At 41.5% G+C, this 24,729-nt stretch overlaps 1 protein-coding gene across 2 annotated transcripts; it reads right to left on the bottom strand.

Moving 5' to 3' along the window:
- Positions 1–1,619: 1,619 nt before the first annotated feature.
- TRA2B (transformer 2 beta homolog) lies at positions 1,620–21,443 on the bottom strand. 2 transcript variants are annotated; one of them, XM_065675179.1, is made up of 9 exons: positions 21,319–21,442; positions 15,021–15,154; positions 10,819–10,981; positions 9,840–10,028; positions 8,511–8,626; positions 7,547–7,630; positions 3,715–3,774; positions 2,905–2,978; positions 1,620–2,033 (listed from the first exon to the last, which is right to left on the bottom strand). In XM_065675179.1, exons 1-9 carry the CDS (start codon positions 21,352–21,354, stop codon positions 2,023–2,025), a joined length of 867 nt encoding a protein of 288 aa, XP_065531251.1. In that variant the 5' UTR covers positions 21,355–21,442; the 3' UTR covers positions 1,620–2,022. The 2 variants fall into 2 exon arrangements, with proteins under 2 accessions (XP_065531251.1, XP_065531252.1); XM_065675180.1 differs by lacking the exon at positions 1,620–2,033 and having other exon boundaries at positions 2,897–2,978; positions 21,319–21,443.
- Between the last annotated feature and the right edge of the window lie 3,286 nt (positions 21,444–24,729).

The following is a 24,729-nucleotide window of genomic DNA, read 5'->3' as shown; positions in this document are numbered from 1 at the left end:
AGTGCCAGCCCTGGAAATGAGAAATGGACTTTAGGAACACCTCATGAAGACCCATCAGTACAACCCAGCCTTCATGGGACAGCAAATGAGTGGCTGATCCTGTAACAGAAATGAGATGTAGCTCAGACAGCACACAAACACTCGTTCTGGGGATTTACCTCTGAGGGTTTCTGTTAGGCTGACAGGACTATTACAGTAGCTCCCACTGCAAATGAATTTAGGGGTAAAACAGGCTTACCAGTTAAATCCCAACCTGTGCTGGCTTTGGTGGCACTTTATAACCAGGTGCCACCACAGTAGCTCATACAGCCATGTTTTAAATTCTGTGATGAAAGGATGACTACAGGGACAGGCTCCTGATCATTCATCCACCAGTGCAAGCTCTTGTAAGTCATATGAAAACCTTCAGCTCAGTAGTACGTAACAGAACCAAACCAGGACACTTGTGAGATAGTACTCAGACAGATGTCAGTATTTTGTTATGACACAAACCCCCAGTTCCTAAGCCTGTGGAATAACATGTGCCATACTGGTCCTTCCACCACCCTCCAAAAGATTGCAGTTACTGAAAGCTTCCATACAAAGATCTCCCTTGAGCTGAAAACCACAGCAAGATGAGATGAGGGGGACCCCCTGATTAGAAATGGTGCAGAGATACATGGAGAACAACTGTCTGCTCCATTCCCACACAGGAACAGAGGAAATCATCAAGAAAAGGTCAGGAGTCTGCAGGTCCACAGGGTCCTGAAACTGCTCTTAGTCCATGAAAAAAAGCATGGAAGTTACCACACAGGAAAAGCTGAGAGAACAGTGGTGGATGTAGCCTAGAATCTCACTGCTCCTTTTTTCTAGGTCCTCCATGCATGGTGACCATTGAGCTATGATGCAAGGCTGAGGGAAGTTCTTGTCTGACAGTACTTTCAAACCTTGCATAGAATTTTAAGTGTTTAAGTTCATGAATCCAAGTAGGCAAAGTTGCACTAACACTGGTAGGAGAGCATCATTTCAGAGTTACATAGCATTTTAGCTGCATATGCGGTTTAAGATGTACTCTTTAGAAGGAAGATCATCAGTGAATCAAGAATCATAGACAGAATGGTTTGAGTTGGAAGGGACCTTAAAGCTCATCCAGTTCCAACCCCCTGCCATGGGCAGGGAACTACACCAGGTTGCTCAAAGCCCCATCCAGACCAGCCTTGAACACTGCCAGGGATGGGGCATAAGAAATATGGAAAAACAAAGTAGTCTAAATGTTATTTCAGTGGATTCTCCAAGTGTATGCTCATTTACTACCACTGAAGCTCTCTCCTTTTTAAAGGTCTATAGGAGATAAAGTGCTCACAGCTCACTCACCTCAAGGCTCAACAGCATCACCAAGAGTTTGTTACAAGCCTTGCTCCATGCGTACAGTGCTACTGAATGATGTTTCTTGTTGCTGCACAGAGACTTCAGTACACACTGGGTTTACATACCTGAAGCTATTACATTTAGAGAACAACTAGCCAGCAACACAAAGTTAGGGTGAATTTTACTTCTGGGTTTTAAACATTATCACAGCGTACACAGCTTAAGTGTTCTTGTGTGTTTTCAACCCATAACTTACACCTGGCAAAAGTAAGTAGGAAAAGAAAAAACAAACTTCTTTTTATTTTATTTTTCACTTTTGAAAGCATTTTACACAGGTTTTGATCTTCAGAATACCTTGGAATCAGTAGAAAAAACTAACTGAACAGTTTGTTTTTACAATAGAAACCTTTCAGGAGTCAAAATGGAGCCTAAAAAAATACATGCAAAACATACTCCTTTCAAAACACAACTTGAAACAAAGCACCAAACTACACAAATATGCAGAATGAAACAGCATTTAACACCACAGAAGTAGTCCTCACAAAAGGTGTAAAAGTCACCTATTCACTAGGCACTGTTCACTTGTTTAAATGGAAGAGACAATAAAAATATTGTCCACAAACTTGCAATTTCAACTCAAAGGCTGGAGCTAGAAATTCCTCTACATGTCATGCTTTAATAGCGACCTGGAAGAAAAGACAAAATACATACACTGTTAGACTTCCAAGGACTGTCAGATGTTTAAGATTCCTTCTAAACTCACTGCCTCCCCTCAGATCTGCATCGAATTTAAACATCTTGTGATCCGTCCATGATCAATTCAAGCAGTCAGTACAGTTCTACTATTACGTTCCTTTGTGTAGGAAACTCCCAGTTCCTGTCATGTGCCCAGGGCCAATGTTCTGGTGCACAATGAGAATTCATACTCTAACTGCTCTGTGGTGGCCAGTTTTCCTATGGATCAGTAAAAGCAGTTACACTTGTTTTCATTTGGACACAAAGGGTAAACATGAGAACACAACCTATTCATTCACTCTGTATCCATTACAAAGGGACTATGCTAGGAATGCTACTGCGGTTTATTACATTTCTGCCATCAAAATGCAGCTTTATCTTCCATGCAAATAAGCAATTCAGGGGAAAAAAAAAAAAAGCACTGTTTGGAGCTCAGATGAAGTTAACCTCCTCTTTAACAAGTTACGTTGGGAAATTTCATGTTAGAATATGTGAGGCTTGGGGATTCAACCTTGCTGCCCTAGAAGTAACCAAACTGTCAACATACTACGAACTCCTGTTTTCCTGTTTCGGAGAAAGAAATGGTACCTCAGACTTTTTAACAAGTGGTATTATCTAGTTTGGTTTATTTGCAAACTAAATATTTGCTCTGTCCTCAAGGTTGCCAGTTGCTCAATGAAACATTAAAGGGAACTGTGGTTCAAAAGAAAAAATAACCACACTGAAGTCAAATAGTCAGTATGGACACTAAAGCTCCAAAGAAGTTGTTCAGGCAAAGTGCAGGGAATCTGCTTTTTATATGCAAGCTCTGCAACTACTTACGAGGTGAATAGGATCGAGATCTGGATCGAGATCTGTAGCCCCCTCGGCTGTAATATGGGGATGGTGACCTCCTCCTGTCAAAGAGGGTGACAGAAAAATCCCTTTGTTAAAGTCTGTGGCAGATGAGTTGCAGCAGCTTTATGCTGATACCTCTAACCCCATCCTGGTATCAAGAGTATACCTGGGAAAGCTAACGAGCACATAAATAACTGATCAATATTTCTACTGGATAACAAAGCAAGCATTTGAATTTTCTTAATACTCTTTTTATTACCATTTCAGAGTACTATTACTTTGGACTAACAGAAGAAATACAAGCTTTCTTGCATTCACAATTTGACTAAATGCCATTTTAGTGCTTCAAGCCAGGAGCATCTCAAAACAAGCCAAGTCACACTTTAGCTTTAAATCTAAATTATTTGTCCCAAGACAGAAGAGTTTCTTTGACTAGCAGTCACTGCTACAACCAACCTCACCCCAAATCCCTCAAATCCAGGCACTTTCTCAAGCTTTGTGTTTTCTTGCCTAGTTCTGCTTAATTCAGGACACTAACTTCTTGGCATAAATCACAAGGCTTTTCCTTTGCTAACCTGCCCCTGTACTAACCTGATCCCTCTACATAGCGAGGAAGGAACCTTAGCAATGAATCACACTGCTCACTGAAGAGCTGCAAGTGCTCAGCATCCACCCAGTTTCTGTTCATGTGTTTAAAGAATCAAGCCTATCTGAGGGTTGAGTCATAGAACACTCAGTAAATGCCATGTATACTTCCCACTGATGACCAGACACTAAAAAGCTTTCCTATTATACCTGTAAAACTGATCCCTGTCTTGAACAGCTCTCCATCCTCCGCCGCCACCACCACCTCCTCTGTGAATACAAAAGCAGAATGGCTTTTGAATTTTAGAAACAAACAAAAAGTTCATTGTACAAGGAAAAAGCATCATCAGGCATAAGAAAATAACAAAGACAAGAAAACACTGGTTCCTACATTGGATAATGTTGAATGACTTCATTATGTATTCCTGGAAGGAGCTGGCTAAACTTGGTGTCAAGGAGCAGTCAAAGAGACCTCATGTTCCACCTCACCAATATTCTATTTCACAATGTCATATTCTCCAACGAGCAGCATTCAAGATTGGTACGTACCCTTCGCTTCTAAGGCCACTTCTGTTCTCAGATTCTTACCTTCTTGAGGCAAGCAAGTCTAATTTTTTTTTTTAAAGTAGCAAGATCAATTCACTGTCCTGAGGAAAAAGTTGATTCCAAGGGCGAGGTAGGGGGAAAAGTTCCTCATCCTTACATTTTAACATTTCACAATCATGTTTAAACAAGGGCATTTAAGATACAACTTCTGATTTAAGAGCTGCCTAGAACTGAAACAATATGTTATAGTATTTAACAGCCTTTGGGCTGGTACCGCCACAGATTTAGATATAGTAGAGCATTACCAGGAGACTAAATCAAGTTTGGATCATGTAACAGTCACTGCCAGAGATGTCTCACAGCACCTCAAAAAGGCTGCAAATCAGATGAAGGACAAAGAGCCCCCAAACACCACACTTTCAATCAGCAGGTCTCCTTTTTCTATTATTATTTGTTTAATGTCTTCTCTATTTGGTAGTGAGCCAATGTGCCAGTTGGTTTTTTTTAATGTTATTCTTTACTTTACAGACACTTTTCTACACAAGATTAAGCATCCCACAGCAACAACAAGAAGCTGAAGTTTTAACATGACAATTCCCATCTGAAACTGTATCTCACTGAAGGCTTCACTGCACAGGGGGGAAGGAAGGCAAAGTAATTGTTACCAATTGATTTTCTAGGGTGGAGTACTAGTATGCAATGCTCTACTGCATCTTTTTAACAATTCTAACTTCCTTAAGGAAGCACTCACAACATACCAAACACTATCCTCTCTCCCTCAAACCACCATTATCTGCAGGATGAAAATGTAGCCACACACAAACCATTTGTGGCTTACATTTACTGTTTCAGTATGTGCTATCAAGAAACATTACAAAGGTTCTGCAGTGAGCTATAACACATCTGGGGAGGTGGGGGTGTTTGGTTGTCTTGAGGTTTTTCTTTTTCCCACCCTTTTTTTCCCTAAACATAGGCAATGGAAAGTACCTCTGCTGGAACTGTCAATATTTGGGTACTTCCATGCCAAAGCCATAGTTCACAACATACACAGGATGGGAGAACATGAAGGAAGGTCAGAACATTGCCCAGTGCATGACTGCCTCAGAGCTGAATCAGAGCATGGCTGGGAATTCTGGCAAGCTACACTCAGACTAGTACCCTAACTGCAGTAGCCCATCTTTTATCACAAAATCATAGAATAGTTAGGGTTGGAAAGGACCTTAAGATTAGCAAGTTCCAGCCCCCCTGCTATGGGCAGAGACACTTCACACTAAACCATGTCACCCAAGGCTCTGTCCAATCCTGCCTTGGGATGGAGCATCACTACTTACTAGTCTGCTCTTCCTCATCTCATGCATGTAGTCTTTATGTTCACCCGCTATCACAGTCTGCAATTATTTTCACTAGCATGCACTCAGAACTGATGTAATTACAACTTCTGATAATGTTTTATGAACATCTGAACTACTGTTCACCATCAGAAATCAAAAAGGTAACACTTAAGCACTTAAAGACTTGGGGTCACGCTATAATGTAACAAGGAATAAATTACACATGCAAGCAACAAACAACAGATTTCAAGCATAACCAGTAAACCCTGACTGATCCTTTAGGAAAGAATAAAGAAACCTGTACTATGAAGAATAGTGGCCTAAAACTCCTACCAAACACTGCAGAGCACCACATCTTTTGCTGGTCCTTCGGTGCCTTTGCCCTTCCAAGAGGTTTACATCAGAACCCCACAGAAAGCATGGGAAGTGGGAGAAGCAAGCTAGAAGCACCACTTAACAAAGAGCTTAGCAGACTATGTTGCAAGTCTTCTGTTCCCCAACATTCTGGCGAGCTGCTTCAGTTAATTTACCCACTGGATTTCAGTGAATTCCTTTCAGTACAGTAAGTGAGATAAGGCTATGTTAACTATTCCAAGCAAGCTTTTGTACCTTGTGTTCCAAAACAAACTAGAAGTTTGACTGAAAAGCCATCTTAAAGCCTACATACAACACGTCTGGGTTGTGCTATGCCCGCTATCAACTTCAGATTTTTAGCTGCTACAGTTCTCCAAAACATTTGAACCTCTGGTATTCCCCAAAACTGGATTGCTAGAGGCAGAGAAGTAGCCTAATCACTGCCATCTCACACGTGGGCAGAACACGCGTGTCTCCTGGGTTCACTGTGACGATGCAGAGCACCTTGATCCCCTCCCTGTCCCCAGCAGCACTGAAGCACTGCAGAAGCAAGGCACCTGATTTAAGTGACAACAGAAAGGCAGGGAGAGGAGAAAGAGATCAGAAGCAACGCCAACAACCCAGGAAGGAGAAGTAGCTGAAAGTAGTAGTAAGGGAAGGAAGAGACAGCTTCCCTTGGTCAAGTACCAAGACCATACAGATACCAGTATCAGCATAAAGATGATATATAAGTCTTAGCCTACAAAAGGCAACAGGAGAGAATACTGGAAGCTTAGCACTTTTTTATTTCCTTTGTCCCTAAGCTATAAGATGACAATGCAATTTGAATTAATGTATTTTCATGAATACACAGTTGCTATGAGGGAACAATCATAAATCCACCCCTTGCTGATTTAAGCTTTGCAAACCACTTAGGAAGTACTACTATAGAATTCTGCAACTACAGGAACATTTAGTAATTGCAGACAGAAAAAATTAACTCCTATCTTTGTGTTAAGTTAGTATTTACTAACTCCTAACTGAAGTGTCCCATAAATCGTGAGGATTTCACAGGAACAAGTCTTGTTGGCACTCTTAATGGAAAATGCAGAGAACAAACTTGCTCTACCACTAAACCAGTTACACAATAATCATGTTTTCTATCAACATTAAAAAAGAGATTTTCTATCAACTTTACTACCACACCATCAAACAGAAGTTTAAAGCTGAAGACAGACATAAATAGAAGACCTTCAAGTAAAATACACACATCCAACCTGACAGAATATGCTAAAAACCATCTTTTTTTAATGCGAACGTCCGATATAGAACACAATGTTCCAATCCCTGATCCCTTATCTTTGGCAACATTTGAGGTGCCACATTTTTTAGTGGGGAATACTAGTGACCACTGAATTTCCCACATTTTATCTACTACATTACACTCAAAATGTTAAGTTCACACTATAATACTAATTCGCATATTAGATCTGTACCTGTGTTCTCACCATTTCAGCACTAACAGATGAACAGAAGATTATTTTATCAGTGTACAGACAACATACTTTTTCAAAACGTAATGTAGATTAAACAAACGTTATGAACTAACTCATGCCACAGGTTAAATATCGCAAAGGCTTCTCAATCTGACCAATCTGATTTGTACCAAGCAGTCATTTTGGTAAATGTTTCACAGTAAGATTCCAGACGGACAGTGAGACCAAAATTATTTTGGCATACATACATAAATATACTTTACACTTACGTATGTAGAAAGGCAGATGAGAAAGCACAGTTTAAACAGCAGTCGAATATTACAAATATTGCCTCACCTGTATGATCTGCTGTAATAGTCACGATCATCATACCCTCTGTCATACCCTCTGTCATAGTAATCTCGTCGTCGTGAGCTGCCACTACAAGCAGTGAAAGAGAATTATATTTAATAAAATATAAAGCATTAATATTGTTTGCAGTGCTCTTCAGTAGACATAGAGTCACAGTTAAATACACAACATTTTAACTGGGTTATATTATTACCTTGCGTTCTCACAGCTGAAATGAGTGGGAAAGCAGGACTGTTCACATCAGTACAGATGGGAACAGAACTCCTTAAATAACTGCTTTTTAAAAATGCTTGAACTTTAAGACAGCTACTTTTCTCCTTGGTCTGAAACCTCTTAACCTTTTGGTATCACAGGCACACAAAGAATTCCATTCTGTGACAACTCTGCATTCACTTTTAACTCTCAGAAAGCTCCTTTTGGAAGAACTTTCTGATTAAAAAATAACCTGCAGTCTCAACAAAATATTAACTACATAACCACCAATACCATAAGCTGAATGTTGTGGGAAAACAACCGGGAAATTACTTGGGGAAATTTAAATTCTTTGCAACTTTTGACTTAAAGCACACTCTGTGGACAGGCAAACTGTGCCACACAGCTGTTCAATTAGTAGTTGTTCATTCAGTCTTGAAAACTTGAGCTTACAGAAGACATTAATATTTGAAGTACATGTGGCAACAATTAAAAATAATTTAGAAGTTGTCAAAAATCTTACCACAGACTTATTTAAATGTTCAGATAGCTTATGTCTGGGCCATGTAACTAAGGAATCCAAGTTTCTGCTCACTGTAATCCAGGCTGGCCCTCGACCAGTCACTGGTAAGTGCTATATAAATGAACCCCTTGTATCTGAAGAGGTGGAAAGATACACATTACTACTGATGTCTGTCACAAGACTATTAATCCTATCCCACACCAATTTGGAAATAAATCCACACAAGTAACTTACTAAGTGGGTCTTCCCATATAGATTCCAGGGGTTGGTGTATGAGGTCTTTTTGTTATGGAGAAGTCTACCCGGATCCTTCTTCCATCCAGCTCCATTCCATTGGCACGTTCCTTTGCCTGAACAGCGATAAAATACAACTGGCTGTAGGTATGAACTTTATTACCAATACAAGTTTCACTTCACACAAACACTGCTTCAAGTATTAAGTCCTAAAGTGGCTCAGGATATACATCTTGAGTTTCACTTATGCCTTATAGGTAACACTGAAGATAAACTACAAGACATTCTAGGCCAGCTGGATGTAGAGGTTTGGTAACCACACAAAATGTGACTAATACTGCATAACTGTTTCAATATATCTGGTTCTAATATGATTAAGAGGAACTTTCAAACATGCTTATGGAGATGCAAATGCTCCAACACACAACATGAAGCAAAGCCTTTAGAAGTTCACAAAGGAGCACTGTTAAGACTTTTTCCTCCAATACGTCCTCAAAACCTACCATAATCTCAAATATAGTAGTGTCTGAGTCATAAGTAAATCTGATGTAAAAAAAAAACCCAATAACCCACAAACACCAAACAAAAACCCAAACAAAACCCATTGGATTTTATGTCAATTAGCAGGACCTACATCCAAAATCCAACCTAACATGGAAGCCTTCAAGCCAAATTTGGAAAAGACTACAGTAGAGACTTAAAATAATGAAACTTATTCAGAACACTTATTCAGCCCATAAGCATGCTACTCTCCAACAGCTGGCCTGAGCATAGAATTCTATACCCATTGAGTACAGAATTCCCTGTTCATTCATTTGTAAGCACAAATCCCATAATTTCTTATATTGAGGCTGACACATACAGCCTGGCCTTGTATTTTTCTGAAAAAGATTCCCCCCTGCTGCCCCTTCAGACTGAAACACTAGAGGTCAGCAGAAGGCACAGTAGCACTCCCAGAGAGCTCCTACAGGACTGCCTGGTCTACTCTGAACATGCCTGTAAAACTCACGTGGAGCTAGGAAGGAACTATTGTAACTAAAACAGAGTCCGTGTTTCTATTTTCTTTTCCTTACTGGCATAGTTTGCACTATGGCTAGCCTGAAGTTTGCTTCTGTTAATTACAAAACAGCTCAGCCTGCACAGGGACCAGTATTCATGCCTCTCCACTGCCTTCTCTGATACACAGTAGATCTTTTGAACTAGGACTCCTACATCTGTTATGAGGTGCCTAATATTTCTTAGGCCCGAAGTTTCCCCAAGCTATAGAATATACATCCTAGCATCTGAGAACACAGCAATGATTCCATATAATACTGTACCCCAACCTACTTCCTTAGCATCTTCAACGTTTTCGAAGTACACAAATGCAAATCCCCTTGAACGCCGAGACTGCTGATCATACACAATGGAAACATCAGCAATGGGACCATACTTGGAGAAAACTTCTCTCAGATCTCTTTCCGTGGTGTACAGGCTCAATCCAAACACACCAAGACAACAATTTGGGTCAGGATTTGCCTAAAGGAAGGGGCAGACAGATATTAGAATAAAATCTTCAACACAAAACAACAAAGATACTGCTGCAATTCAGGCTAGGTTAATCTGCTAATAGACACTATTACAGTTAAGCTTACAGACTCACAAGCCTCCTTTCACAAAAATCTTTTGCATTTCTCATGTACTGTGTCAACTACAGTTACAGCACATAAGTACTGCATTTAAAAGAAATTACCCTCCAAAGGCTAGCTTATGACTATTGACTGTGGAGATTTATATATACACACACAGACTTGGATCACATCTTCATCTGTGTTAGTTACCACTTCCTCCCCCACTTCAGTACAAACCACACCACGCTCAGCTGCCTGAGTCTATAAGGCAGCTAAAAGCAAACTGGTTTGCATGCTCATTTCATCAAGATGTTATCCAAATAGCTTTTAATGAAATGAAATTTTAGTTTCCTAGGTTTTCTAATCAAGAAAATCACAAATGTTTCTCCCCCCTAGTTCTATCCCCATCCTTTGCTGCATGTATTCACTCATCTATTACTGTGGGTATAGCGACAGCTTTTGGCACTGAAATCACTTCTAAAGGCATCTGTTAAAAGTCAGACAAACAAGACACCCCCACCTCACAATCCCCAATGTTCTTACAGAGATCCATGGCTTATCAAAAGGTAAATGATCATTAAACTCAACAATATCTTTTAAATAGACCTGAAGCAGAATGTTTTTCTGGAAAACCCCAACTGAGTGATTACAGGAGGTATTTAGGACTATGCAAGAGCCATCTTTGGTAACAGACATACCCTGTTTCCAATATGACGTCTGCGAGTAGACATGGGTGAATGGCTGTGACTGTGTCGCCGCCGATAATCCCGACTGTAAGACCTACTTCTGGATCTCCTGTGAGAGCGGGAGCGAGAGCGTGATCTTGTGTAGTGTCTACGGGAACTCCTCCTGGATCTAGATCTGAGGGAAAAAAAAGAAGGGTACAGTGCTGGGGTTTTTTAACCCTTCAAAAATTAAGCCAGATGTTCACATACAAAAAGAGCCATTTTCCCAAAACCCAGCAGTACCACATGATTTAACTGTAATCAATTTAGTCACTACTCTAAAGGACTGTGTGCTAAATCTTTACGATTAGATTATTGTAAATGCTCAGAGCATTCCTATTGCAGAACAGTAATCTCAACTTCCATTTTAATTAGCTTTTAATTCCCCTATAGCTTGTAACTTTCTCCAGCAAGACTATCTTGGTTTCACACAGTATCTTCACAGCATTTACACTAGCATTTAAGTAAAAACAGCTGGGGTGACTTTATTTCAAAGACTTAACACAAAAAGAGAACAGGAGTAAATATGACTTAACATAAAGCATGCAGGATTGCAGAGATGCACACTTTGTTTATTCTAGCACCCAGACTAGCACTGCTTTCAGTGTCACTGAGAAGCAAATATACTTTTTACACAGCGCATAACTACAAACATAGAACTCTGGCAAATGCCCCCAAAACAGAGCTTAACACAATTGAAGAAAAGCTGTAGTAGCCTTATTTACCTTCTGGTATTTCAAAATTTATTTCACATTAGCTGTTTATGAATGTTTATGTGTTCACACTTCAAGTGTATTTAGGCAAAGGTGTTCACCAGTTTCAGCCTAGGCCTCAGAACAGTTCCAGACACATCTTCTGACAGCACTAGGTCTGTGGACATGAGGCTCCGAAACACTCTGATTCCTTCTCCTAAACCCTTAGCCCTCCCAACACAAACAATCTTAGTTGAAATGTTGGACAGGAACTTAAATTGGAACATAACGCCTGACCTTGGCCTGCTGATGGCAGTCACTGAATAATCTGCGTTCTACACAACTACAAAGGAAATCGCTGCAAGGCTAAGAAGTGCAATAAACAGTTTCATATTCAAGGGTTCCTAATCATAAATTGTTAATCTTCAGACTTCTGCTTACGTCTTAAACGTCCTTCCTCTAGTTTGTGGAAGCCAAGGTAGTTAAGTACTGACCAAAACCATAAGCTACCATCATTGATCAACCATGTTTCACAGTACCTCCACCACCACTACACTTGGCATGAATGAAGCTCTTAACCTGCATCTATTTTTACTCCTGAGCATTTACCAGCTTCTTCCACAGTCAGGATTTCTCACTAGCTAAGTGGCATCAGACAGCCAAACTGCACATATATACTCTGTACATTACCAGCCTCCTTTAAAAAAATAAAATGCCTTCAGCCCTGTCTGAAGTGAGCCAGCTAAGTTTTGTCTTTAATTTGAAACATAACTATCTATCTATATAACCAGGAGAAATTACTTCAGCATGTCCCATTACAACACTACTAAGTACATATTTAGAAAGTAACATAATAAGTACATACATTTTTGCCACAGAAAGTAAAAAAAAAAAAAAAAAGAGAGAACTTCCCTGAGGCAGGAAAGACAGCAATAATAAAAAATAATAACGGTTCAACAGATACAGTCACATTTCAACTGCTGACATAGAAGAAAAAAGGCAAACACAGAACTGATGGTTCCAGGTAACAGAATACACTAATTTCACTGAACAAGATCTGGACACTTCTAAACCAGGTTATCATTATGCAAGAGAACAAGGCTCATTTTATATAGGCACTGCTTATATTGCTGCCTTAAATGTCATACTGCTGTTATTCTGCTTTATTGTCAAGTCACCACAGCTGACAACTCCTATTCCTTCATTAAGAATTGTTTAGACTTCACAGTCAACCAAAAGTAACAAGCTTGATATGCTGCTAATGTGAACATCAAAAAAGCATATCCACACCCCAAATGATAAATATGCCAGGACACAGATTTGTTCCCAAATCAAAGTTTAATTTATAAAGCTGGTCACTCAGAAGTACATTTGCAACAGAAGCCACCAAGAAATATAAAAGTTCTCACAAGGTTGTTTCTCTGGTGAGAGCCAGAGTTAAATGACTTGTTTGCAATCAATATTCAAACATGTGACAGCACTGAAGAGAGATAAATATATTGGTTCCAAGTATGTGCCTTGACACAATTCTGCCCAAATCTGCTAATGAACACACTCCAGCTCTGCCAAAGCCTGGAAATACTGGAAGTATATATACTGCATTTTCAAGACAGCTGTTAAATGCCCAGGAAGCTGTGGCAGACATAGCTTCTCCTTCTGTTCATCAAAAACTAACAAGTTAGTTGCCAGGGTACTAGTTAAAGGTTGATTTATTGTAAATGATTTGCTAGATTTCTTGTAAAGTCACTATCTTGTATTTGCTTCTTCCAGCATTTTATACAATTTGTGACTGCATTCTCATACAGTACTATTCTACAAGTAAGAAACATGATGCTTTAAAGAATATGGCATCCCTAGGGTTGTGGATTAAGGTGCAGAAGGACATGCTGGGCTGGGCCCTGACTGACTTACTACTTTAAAATTCAGAAGTATTTTGCAGTCTCTCCATCCTCTGAGGTTTTCAAAACCTAACTAGATAAAGCAAGCCCTGAGAACACAGTCTGAGCCCAGAGTTGACCCTGCCTTGAGCAGCATTTTGGACTGGGCCCTTCCTGAACTGTCCAATGAATCTCTCGCTACCAGCAATTACAGAGGTCACTCCAATTTCACACTTTATAAAGTGGTATTACTCTACCAAGTATTTAATAATTTAACATATTTTTTCTTGCACTACAGGGATTGCCAAGTGCATAATTTGAAACTTGTGACTGTGCCTGAAATGCAAAAAAAAAAAAAAAAAACCAAAAAAACAACCAACAACAAAAAAAAAAAAACAAAACAAAACCCCAAACCCAAAGCCCATTCCTTCACTATCAAAATTTCCCAGGCATTTTCCTTCCCACAAAAGGCTTTCGAATGGATCACTTTGATCTTGCAAGGAGATCTAAACACGGTATTTGATGGCATTTTCCATCATGCATGATTGCTAATAGCACAGGATGTTCCAGTGTTGTCATTCCCCAGCCTGACCCCCCAGGCTTTGGCATGCCTAATTCTTTGCTTACACATGTAAGTAGTATACTGTGAGCAGCTCAGCTGGAAACCCCACTGCTGAAACCCACATTTTCTAACCTGAATGCTTATGAATGAGTAAAGCTATGAACACATTCATTTCTATAGCCAGCACTCAATTAGCTAGACTAAAAAAATAACATCATTCACCCATTTACAGGCTTTGTTACCTTTCAACTCTTTATTTAATAGGTACATCTTACATGACACACCTGCTAAAGCCAAGGTAAAGTGGCCAGCAGTGATGTTTACAGTCTTATAAAATATGCTGATAGTCTAGAAATATCTGTTATGTGTATTAGCAGTTTTAAGAGAACTCTGCCACTGCACACAGCTAGTTTAGCAGGTAACAACAGGTAATACACTACAGAAGGCATTTTCACAGTGTACATTTGCATCACCACGTAACAAGTAAAATAAGCAAGCTACTTTCTCCACAACTTTGTTGAGAGCAAGGAAAGCCATCTGATCTTTAAAGCTTTCCAGTCTGTTAAATTACCATTATTTAAAAGGTCAGACAGATGTCTGTTGAGATTCACACTTCTCTCTACTGCTTCTTTTTCATGTCCTGCTGAACCCAGGACAACCATTAAATACTCCACAAACACCACTGTTTCCAGTAAGAAAACTTAACACATTAATGTGACCTAACTAAGATCTTGAGAAAAACTAAGATCTAGAGTTAGTAGTGCTTTATGCTCAGAAACTAGCCATTATTGTACAACTTTAAAAGCATGCCACCTCCAAATTGTAGCAGCAAAGATACATGTCTATGCAACTTGTACAGGAAAAGCTGCAGGAAGATCTAACTTGATAGTTCAGCTTTTCAAATCCTGAAACCAAACATGCCCAATGTCCACAGATCACCACTTATCTCTGGAAACAAAACTGGGCTAAATTTGACTTCAGTTCACCTCTGACATAACGATCTGACTTGTGAAGAGGAGGAAGAGGTAAAAGAAGTAAACTCACCTGGATTCAGACCTGGATCTAGATTTTGACCTGGAACGCCTGGAATCCTCCTTAGATCGAGATCTTGCAGGGGTGTGCCTCCCCGACTTGCCAGACCCATGAGCACTTCCGCTTCTGGAAGCAGAACGGGATTCCTGCACGCAGATATTGAAAGCCTAATTTGTACACAACTTCTTGTTTACCTGAGGTCTGTAAACAAGCTCCAGTGAAATAAAAGGTAAAAATTCACATCTATGTGTCCGGGCAGTTGGCATTAGAACTGCCTAGATTTTTTTTAAGATTTTTTTTTTCTTTCCTGGTAGACACTTCTTTACCCTGCATATACTTTTGCTATTAAACAGATAATGCATGCATGTTTAGCAAAATATACAGGGACACATAAACAGACTAGTAATTACTTAGCGTAGTGCTTTCAGATTCCAGATTACTTCTTATCTTAACTTCATTTTTATTCCTTTTCTTCATTCTTCCGTTTCAAATTCTGACTTCTTTCATCTTCCCCACTTCACACAAATTGCTCAATATTCTACAAGTGGGACTTCTGGTCTGATAATTAGCATGCATTCACTTTCTTTTTTTTCAAATTTCAGCTTCACTTATTCCTGAGCTTCAAATAATTCTCATTTATAAAACTTGTCAAATGGCGACTTCCGCATTTTCCTTCTTCAACATTAACCTTAATAGAAAAAGAACAGGATGAAGAATATTTAAAAACTCCAGGATAAAAATCTAGTGCCAAAACTGAAACTAGAAAAAAAAAAAGTTTGGTGGACTTTTACTATTATATGCAGTTCAAGAATTGAATCTACCAAATACCCTACTATTTTATAAACAGATTCAGTCAATTCAGTTTAACTTACTACTAAGTAACTGAATTAGCTATTTATTCCTGCATTTAATAGCAAATGCACAGTGGATCAACTGAATTATCAACTAATGAATTCTAGCATTAGGAAAGTCAAAATACTTCACTGTCAGCCACATACTTAAGACAAAATCAACAAGAAGTGACTTAAGTAAGGTCCCTACTGCGGCCACAGGTGACTGAAGTGCTTTTGGAATGCAGAAAGCACAATGCATTTGGTCCTTCAATGACTTATATAATTATATTACTATTTGGGACATTCTTGCACTTTAGGCTTAATTTGAAGGTTTATGGTCACACACCTACTCTGCCTGCACAAGCGTGATTACACATGCAGGCTTCATGCTGCCAAGTAAATCATCATTTTCCACTGAGTGAAAATTCAATTCTGTGCCATATGCACAAACACTGTTATACAGTAATATCCCATCTCCTCTACTATTTATTTGAAATAATCTCTGGTAATGACATACCCTAATTAGCATTTTCAGCTTCTCTTTTTTTAATTAGTATATTAACTTCAGTCACATGGCCAAAACACTCAGTTTGAGCATGCTGGAAGGTATTATTTCCAGATGTTAAGAGAAAATGTAAAATCAGCACCAGAATTTGATTCCCCCCCCCCCCCCAAAACCAAACAGTTCTAAATTTTGTGCCAATTCTGAGCAAGAATGCTCACTAACACCACCAGAGTACCAGAAAATAAAAATGACTTCTTAAACCTTTGTAACATCTCTTAAACCTGAACATTCAACTCAACCTGAAGACATTCTCTACTAAGCATTCAGAAACTCATCTGCTGACCCCAAATTCAATCATGCTTAAACCACTTCCACACAACTCAAAACAGTTTAACCATTTACAATTGCCTACCATACAATACTGGGGGGACACAACTTGCAGGATAAAGCTGATTTTCGATTAAAAGAGCAACAAAGTCAAGGACATTCTTCTCTGTCACAATTGTCTACGGAGGTGTTCTAAACTATAGCTGTCTCATATACTAATCTACAAAGGGCAGTGCAACAGAACTAAGTTATAAATAACAAATTTAACCTAAACCCATTACTTTAATGTATTAATTTAACCATTATAAGACTTCAACTCTTAAAGCCAGATTGAAGAAGGGCTAAAAACCAACACCTGTTCTTCATTTGAGAAAAAATGCAAAACCTAACTCTCTTGATACACTCAGGCCAGACTGAAGGAGCCATGTCCAAATACTGGTGGTCTAATACTGAAAAGGATGCAAGAAGTAACGCAGGATGGGATCTTGTCTGTAAACCTACACATACCCTTTTTAGAGTTTTAGAAGTCTCTTGAAATCTTTATCTTCAATCTATTTTATAGGATTATGCCACTCTTTTATTATTTCCTGCCTTAAAGGAATTCAGGGCACCTCATCTGCTCCAGATATTACTAAAACTAGTAACAAGCCTTAAAATGTCAAAGTTGTTACTATCCCAACCCCAGGAAATCCTTCCTACCCAAAATTTCAAGCACCATGAGCTTGCAACGCTCCAAATTTCCTTTACACCCCATTATACTGCACCCACTGAAGGCTCCCATAAGCTATTCTCACAGCTCACTTCAACTGGAGAGTTTATTTGGGTTTTTTTACCACCTGCAAAAACATCTGTTGCTCTTAATAGCTTCTATTTTTCTACTTTTTGCTCTTTTGCTTTGTGTATTTTAACGTTTGTTTTGTTTTTCTTAAATGCCCAAGTAGGGTCTCACCATGACACACAGAAGACAACAGAAGAAACAACCTTTTTATCCTGTCTGTATTGAAACACTACTGGTAGGCAGATCAAGTCTGGTTTTCAGTATTAAATAACTGTTTTTTAATAACCTTAAGATTGTGAAGCGTGGGTTTTAAAAACCACAAGATCCCTTGATCTTTACCAACACTTCTCCCCCTTCATCAGGCATTACTGGAATTCAGGTGGAAGCTCTGAAGTCCAGGTCTGTGGTTTCCAAAGTATTCTTTCCATAGTTAAAGCATATTAAAACCAAAGTATAATAATATAGGCATGGTAATTTTAACACCTGTAAGCACATTCATCTACTCTATGAGAAGAGAATGTCACAGCGGGAGGATTATTTTGGGGGTAGTAGATAGAAAAGATTTCCATGGACAGAAGCAGCTGTAAGGTATGCAAGGACCATGTATTCACACTTCTGAGATCCAGGTTTTCCCATGGGAATACAAGCTACAGATTTCAGTCAATAATGTAAGATACAAGCAAATAAAATTAACAGTATCTTTAAAAAATCCTAAATCCCTATGAACTTACATATATCCACTTGTTTTCCCAAAGCAAGGTGCAGACACATTACAGATTATCAAGTCTGCAGACAATTTATTCAAGGTCTAATTGTGACAATTTCACATTCCTTCAACCTCTCTACTACTTAATTCAGCCATCCATCCAACAGAGCTTTTGCCTCTCTACCCCTGAAGCACATGATCACCAGATCAGATCACTGCTGGGGGCAGCTGAGAGTCCACTCAAGAGGGAAAGCAGAACAACACCTTTCTGCAACAGTTTCCAAACTCTGCCAAAAAGAAACATGAATGTATTTTGAAAAAGCCCAGAATCAAGCTAACAGGCCAGGAGCAAGGAAGCCCAGCTGCCTCCGCACTGACCCTGAGGGCTCATTCAGTGCACCAAACTGGCAGGAAACCCATCAGCAAAAAGCAAACTGCCTTCTTACAGCTTAGGGCACTGAATCAGCCACCAAGTCAGATCAAGTGCCACTTGATGAAGGAGAACACAAAGGATGCCCTAATCTTTTAGTGGCATCAAGCTATCAGATTACTCCTAACCTTCTCAAACTGTTTCTTCAGACCTTCTTCCATGAGTTAGTAATAAAAATAGCATTTCTGGAAATGTATGTGTTAAGTACCTTGTAAGCAGATTTACAAATTAAGCATTTACACCATTCAAGTTACTTTGATTAAAAAAAAAAAAAAAAAACCACAACGTTTTTTGACTACCTGACTACCATATTAAACAGTTTCTGATCAGACACATGCCAAGTAATCACCATCACTATTAACCAACAGATAGGATGAGACTCACTATTCTTCCTTTAACTAGTCTTTCCAACCCTTCCATGCCTGGATCACATGCACTTCAGTGAGCGCAATTTCAGTGAATGAAATCAAAATAAAAGTGACTTAGGAAAACGTGGCAATCATCACAGCATTCTGACAGTATTTTAAGCATGTTTTAGTATCTGAAATATTGGCAGCATTCAGCAATTTATAGTATTTTCAGTTTAAAAAAAAAAAAGCTTCTAGAGTTTAATCCCAGTATGGAGTATAAACTGTAAAAGAGAATTTGACCACGGATATTCTTCTCTCCTCCCCCCTTTTTTTCCTCTTTAAACTGTTACATAAGCCCATTTGAGTCTGGGCTGCTGTCAAAATAGCAAGTCCCATTACTTGTGAAAGCACCTGGTATTTCTTCTTCATCCCCAATGATGATTAAGACTCATGGCTACCCAATTAAGTTAAGCCTGCAAAGCAACGCAGCTGGAAACTTACCAGATCTGACTGACTATACAAACACTAGCACAAGGGAAAAAGCAGGAACATGTTTTCAGGAGCCCAATTCTTCTTGGCAGCACAGACTTGGAACAGTTTAACAGACAGTTGTAAAGTCATATCCTAGATTATTTATCCAAACACTGTTTCTACTTTGTAGAGACCTTAGTGTTTCCAGCTTGAAAGAGTAGAAAGCCATTGATTCAGTAAAATGTAAGCCTTCAATAAGCAAAAATCATCATCAGTAACACTGGCACTAGAATCTGTTTATGATTCATAAAGTTCAGGCATAACTCATTTTAAGCCCTGGTGAAGACTGCCTGCACACGATGGGGCTTTTCTTAAAAGTAGAGAAAAGACAAAACAGAAAAGCAGGTGGGACAGCAATTGCTGTCCTATCATACCCTTCACAATCATGTTTCAAAGATATTTTGCTATTAACATTTCCACTCATTCCAACTGAAAGCTAAACCAAACTCCTAAAGTTAGGCTACCAATCTAATCTGAATCTAATCTGGTAATCTAACTGAAATTAAACCATTTTTAAAAAAGCTAACACACAGAAATCCACCTTGAGCAACTCAGAAGTAATACTCCCTCACTAAAATTACACCAGTTGTACGAGTGACATGATGACATTAATGAAAACAAAATACTGGGGGTGGTATGAGTTTTAATCCATGAGTCTTTAATCCCTACCTTTCAGCGTTCATTTTCATCTGCCATTTTTAGCTTCCTTGAAACTATATTTTTCTAGCCTAACCTCCCTTGAACTAGAGGTAGTCATACTAATAAAACTTACTACAGTGAATCTGAATGAGAAAGCGCCATACTCAAAGACAGCCATTGCAATTTTGTGCTCAGAAGTATTTATTTTTTTTTGCCACCTCGAGTGAAAGTTTAAAATTTAAACTGCTGCTGTACTCATGTGTTGTAGTAAAAATTAAAGACCCCAAAGGAAAACAAGACTGACTCACTAAAGCAAAAACAACTATAGATAATCTGTACTGCAGACACACATCACAAATGTGAAGCTTAGCAAGTCATCTACTGCAGTATTAGTAAAGTTCCACCCAGGCAGTAAGATCTTGCAGTAACTATGCAGGTTTCACGAAGCAGAGACTGCCCTAGCTCTGAGCACGTTCAGTTTGAGGTTTAACCCTTTGACTACTGCCGTCACACCTAAATTAGAGACCCAGCTACCTAGATGAAAGGCTGCAACTGCATCAAGAAGCAGGGTTAATGTTTCACAAAGCGAGCGCAAGAAGCAGCAAATCGGAGCTCAGTTTACAAGGTATCTCACCCAAAGCGAAATGCAGTGAGCGTACAACAAAGGCTCAGACTACCACCGGCCCAGGATGCTCCTTGCCTACCCTAACCGGGCCGGTGGAACAGAGAAGGCCCCACGGCACCAGCTGATGCAGCCGCAGCCCGGCTGCACACTCGGAGGGGCCTGAAGGGCCGGGCACCCACGGCGGGAGGCAGCCGGCCCCGCCACAGCCCGTGTCCCGCCGCTCTCGCGGCAGGGCCGCAGCAGCCCGGCCGCAGAGAGACGCGCGGGCGGACCTCGGCCATTTTGTCCCAGTCTCCGGCGCGCCCGGACACCAGCCCAAGATGGCGCCGGGCAGACTCCACGGAGCGCGCCGGAGGACGGGCAGCTACAGCGTTCCTGCCGCCCGACCTCCCCGCCGGGCCGGCCGCCATCTTCCCCCGCCGGAGGCCTCCTCACCCGCCACCTACTCCGCCCAGGCCTCAGGACGGGGACACGGCGGATGCGTGGGGTGAGGAGGGGAAGCACCGCCCGGAGAGAGACGGAGGAGCGAAGTGGGGGGGGAAGACGGGACGCGGCCCGGGCAGCGCGCTCAGGCTCCATGTATTACCCGCTCGCCGTAGTTCTGCTCCCCGCTGTCGCTCATCGTCGCGTCGCGCCGCGCCGCTCCCCGCCGCTGCCGCCGACACAACCGTCCCCGGCGCCTGCACGCTCCGCAAAGGAAGTGACGCGTCCCGAGCGCGGGCTCCGGGGCCCGCCCCCTCCGCCCGTGAGGGGAAGCTCCGCCCTCCCCAGGCGGGGGCTGCCATGGGCCGGGGGTGGGCCGCAGGGGGTCGGTCGCTGCTCGGTGCCGGGGGCTGGGTCATGGCCGGACCCCTTCAGAGCCTGGTGGGGACGGTCCTGCCTGCCCGCCCGGCCGGCCAGGGGAGGCCGCGGCCAAGGCCAGGTTCTCCTCACACGGGTCGTGCCGGTTTAAAAACCTCGCTGTGATTGCAAGCGGAGGAGATGGCCAAGAGTGTTAAAGCATTAGTTCAGTGCAGGTCGCGAGTGAAGATTGGGGTGTTTCTACAGTGCCCACGCGAGGGCAGCACAGCATCACTGAACAGTCATCGCTGCTCGGTCCTGGGAATGTGCCTTCCCCTGCAAGGAGCGACACAAACGCCGTTTTCTCCGTCGCGCCGCCTGCCACGTTTGGTTTATTTCACCTTGGCAAGACAGGCAGCACGAGTAAAGCACCATCGTCCACAAAAAGTCAGCGTGGCTTCTGATTGCGCAGGTATTAAAAGAGGACGCCCAAATGGAGTGGATTGCTGTGACTTAAAACACACCAACTTAAAATACACCCCTTCAGTTTAAGCAAAACGCTGACCTAGTGCTCTTGAAGCCACGGCACTGCACAAGGGTTGAAGTGTGGAGACAGAAGGAGTCATCACACCCAGTCAGCGCATCCCAGTGTATCGGTTACCCCACGCACTGCTGCTAAAGGATGCACTCCCACTCCGTGGCAACTCCCATAACCATCCGACACACCAGCAGCACTTATGTCCCTTCACTTGAACACATTCCCTGTAGAGTGAGAGTTGGGATAATGCTCTGCACACACCTGTATTTGTGCTGTTAAATGAGCGGTGAGGTAGAGAGTTGAACAGCTCAGTACCTGTTCAAACGGCGGCTTTTTTCATTCCCAGCGCTATTTGCCACACAGATTTAAGAGGTGGCAGCAACGTGCTGGAACAGTAAAGCTGAAAACACCAGACTGCAGCTTGGTGGCAAGCTGTGGAGACAGCAATTTGACTGATAGCTTTAAATGCTGGTGAGCTGTGCTGTGTGGCGAGCGGCTCCGGCGCTGCACATTTCCAGGTGATGGCTTCTGAAACGCCCAGGGGGATTCCAGCTCCATTTCCATTAACTTTGACACTCACAAGAAGAGACAAGCTGGAGACTGCTTGGCCGCCCTTCTGCCTCCCAGCCCCAGAACACAAAGATAAATTTATCAACCAAAGAGGAAGGCTTTTGCAGCTTTTGCTGATACAGAGATACTGCAAGGTTTTTTTAATGGCTTCATCTCCATGCTTTGCTGCTGTTACAGCACAGTTAGTGATACACTGTGCTGTACAAAGTCACAAGCAAGGGTGGCAGGATGGAGACACAGAAAGCACCAAATGTTTATTGAATCATTGAGGACTGGAGCTCAGGAAAATCAGTTTTTCCTATATGCTGCTTGTAACAGAAGGGAGAAAAGGAGCATCCTGTACTGAAGGGTCAGGGAGAGACATCTGAAATGAGCTGCCAAAGCTGGCTAACATTCAGGAGCGTGACATTGAAGTTATGGGTTGTCTTTATAAATCATATCACTCCTCCAAAATGTGCAGCAATGAGTTCTGATTGACAGTGCCTGAACTCTACAGGGTTCTCCTTTGGTTCGCTTTTGGTGCAGAAAGTTTAATGGCATTTATTTTCCATCCCCTTGGTCCATATAAAGCTAAGTAATCCACAACCCTCAGAGAGGGTCCTGTGACTGTGAAAACAAAACCTCTGCTGACAACACTCACCGCAGAGCCAGGCACTGGTCTGACCACCTGTCTTCAAGCTGTTCCCCTTCACCAGCAGGACTGAGGAGACACCACTGGGGATAAACTGGCTGAAGTCTGCTAGGAGCAAGGGCCTCTTGCAGCTCCGCTGTCCCCGGGGCTCATGAAGATGCTCTGAGCAGGAGAACAGGGCACAAAGGAAAAGGAACAGCCGATCAGAGAGTGCTCTGATCCTTTCTATTCATAGTTAAACTTGGTTAACCAAGAGCTACTGAAGCAATCCTACCTTTCAGCAAATGTCTGACCCCACTGCTCTTGGCCTCTGCAACAGTGACGCAGATGTGTGAGATGATCCCAAGGAGATTATCTCCCTGCTGCGGGAGGCACTCAGAGATGCAGCTCTTCCTTTCTCTTCATTTGGATTACGCAATTGGATTCAAGACATGCTTTCTGGTTTGCTTGGGGCAACCCCAGCTTGTGTTTCTACAGCGTGAATATGCATTTGTGGAACTCCTGACTGTTCTCCACAGCCATATTCCTGGCAGAGGTTATAAAAGCCACTCGTGCAGTTAAAGCAACAGTCTCACACATGCTACATCATCTTCAGAGGCAACTCATTCATCAGAAGAGATCCCTCAAAATCTACAAACAGCTCAGGTCATGCACTCTTAATTTCAGAGCGTGCTTAGACACGACTCGCACTCAAGCAGTGACTGTACTCTCTGTGCTCATCTGCATTTGCTCTTTCAGCAAGTGTCTAATGCCGGTTCACTGGTTATTTTTGAGCTGGCTCGCTCCCTAATGTGGTTTCTGTGTGCTCCAGCAAGTGTGTTTGCATGCTGCGGGGGCAAGGAGAGGCAGAGGGGGAGCAAGGAGCTGTCAGGTTGGCTCTGCAGCTGCAGACATGTTGGAATCTGAATGCGCCACTGAAAGCAAAATGAATCTTTTCATTAATTTCAGAAGTGTGGGGTGTTTTTTTATATAGCCTGCAATTCAGTAAGCAAATGCCAAAGAATTAGCAACCCCTGAGTAAGCATTGCTGTTTGTCAAAATAATAATTTCTCCTCATCTTGCATTACTCATGGGAGTGGAGCCTGGGGAGCTCGTGGTGGGAAGATTCCATCTCTGCAGTGGAGCCGTGAATGATCTGATAGGTGACACTGCAGGGCTGCAAGCGGTATATGGACATGCCATGGGTTGTAGGGGGTCCCACACAGCTTTATGAGACCATGTGGTTCAAAACTTGCAGTGGTTCTTTGGTTTTTCTCTCCAGGCTGCTATTATTTAAGCTCTCTCTCCATTCTAAAAGACTGGGGAGGAGGTCTCAGTGAGATTATGAGTGATACTACTTGCTGTATGGAACTGGGGATTAAAATCAATTTAATTAACCTGACTGAAACAATTGCACACAGTTCAGTTGCAGGAGAGGTGTCAGAACAGGCAGAGGAGTTTAAAGACTGACCTGTACTTGTGTGAGCAAGGTAAGTATG

Source organism: Lathamus discolor, chromosome 3 (genome assembly GCF_037157495.1).
Source record: "Lathamus discolor isolate bLatDis1 chromosome 3, bLatDis1.hap1, whole genome shotgun sequence".
Classification (NCBI taxonomy): domain Eukaryota; kingdom Metazoa; phylum Chordata; class Aves; order Psittaciformes; family Psittacidae; genus Lathamus; species Lathamus discolor.
Note: the sequence above shows the minus strand (reverse complement) of the source record. Positions and strands in the feature narration are given on the sequence as shown.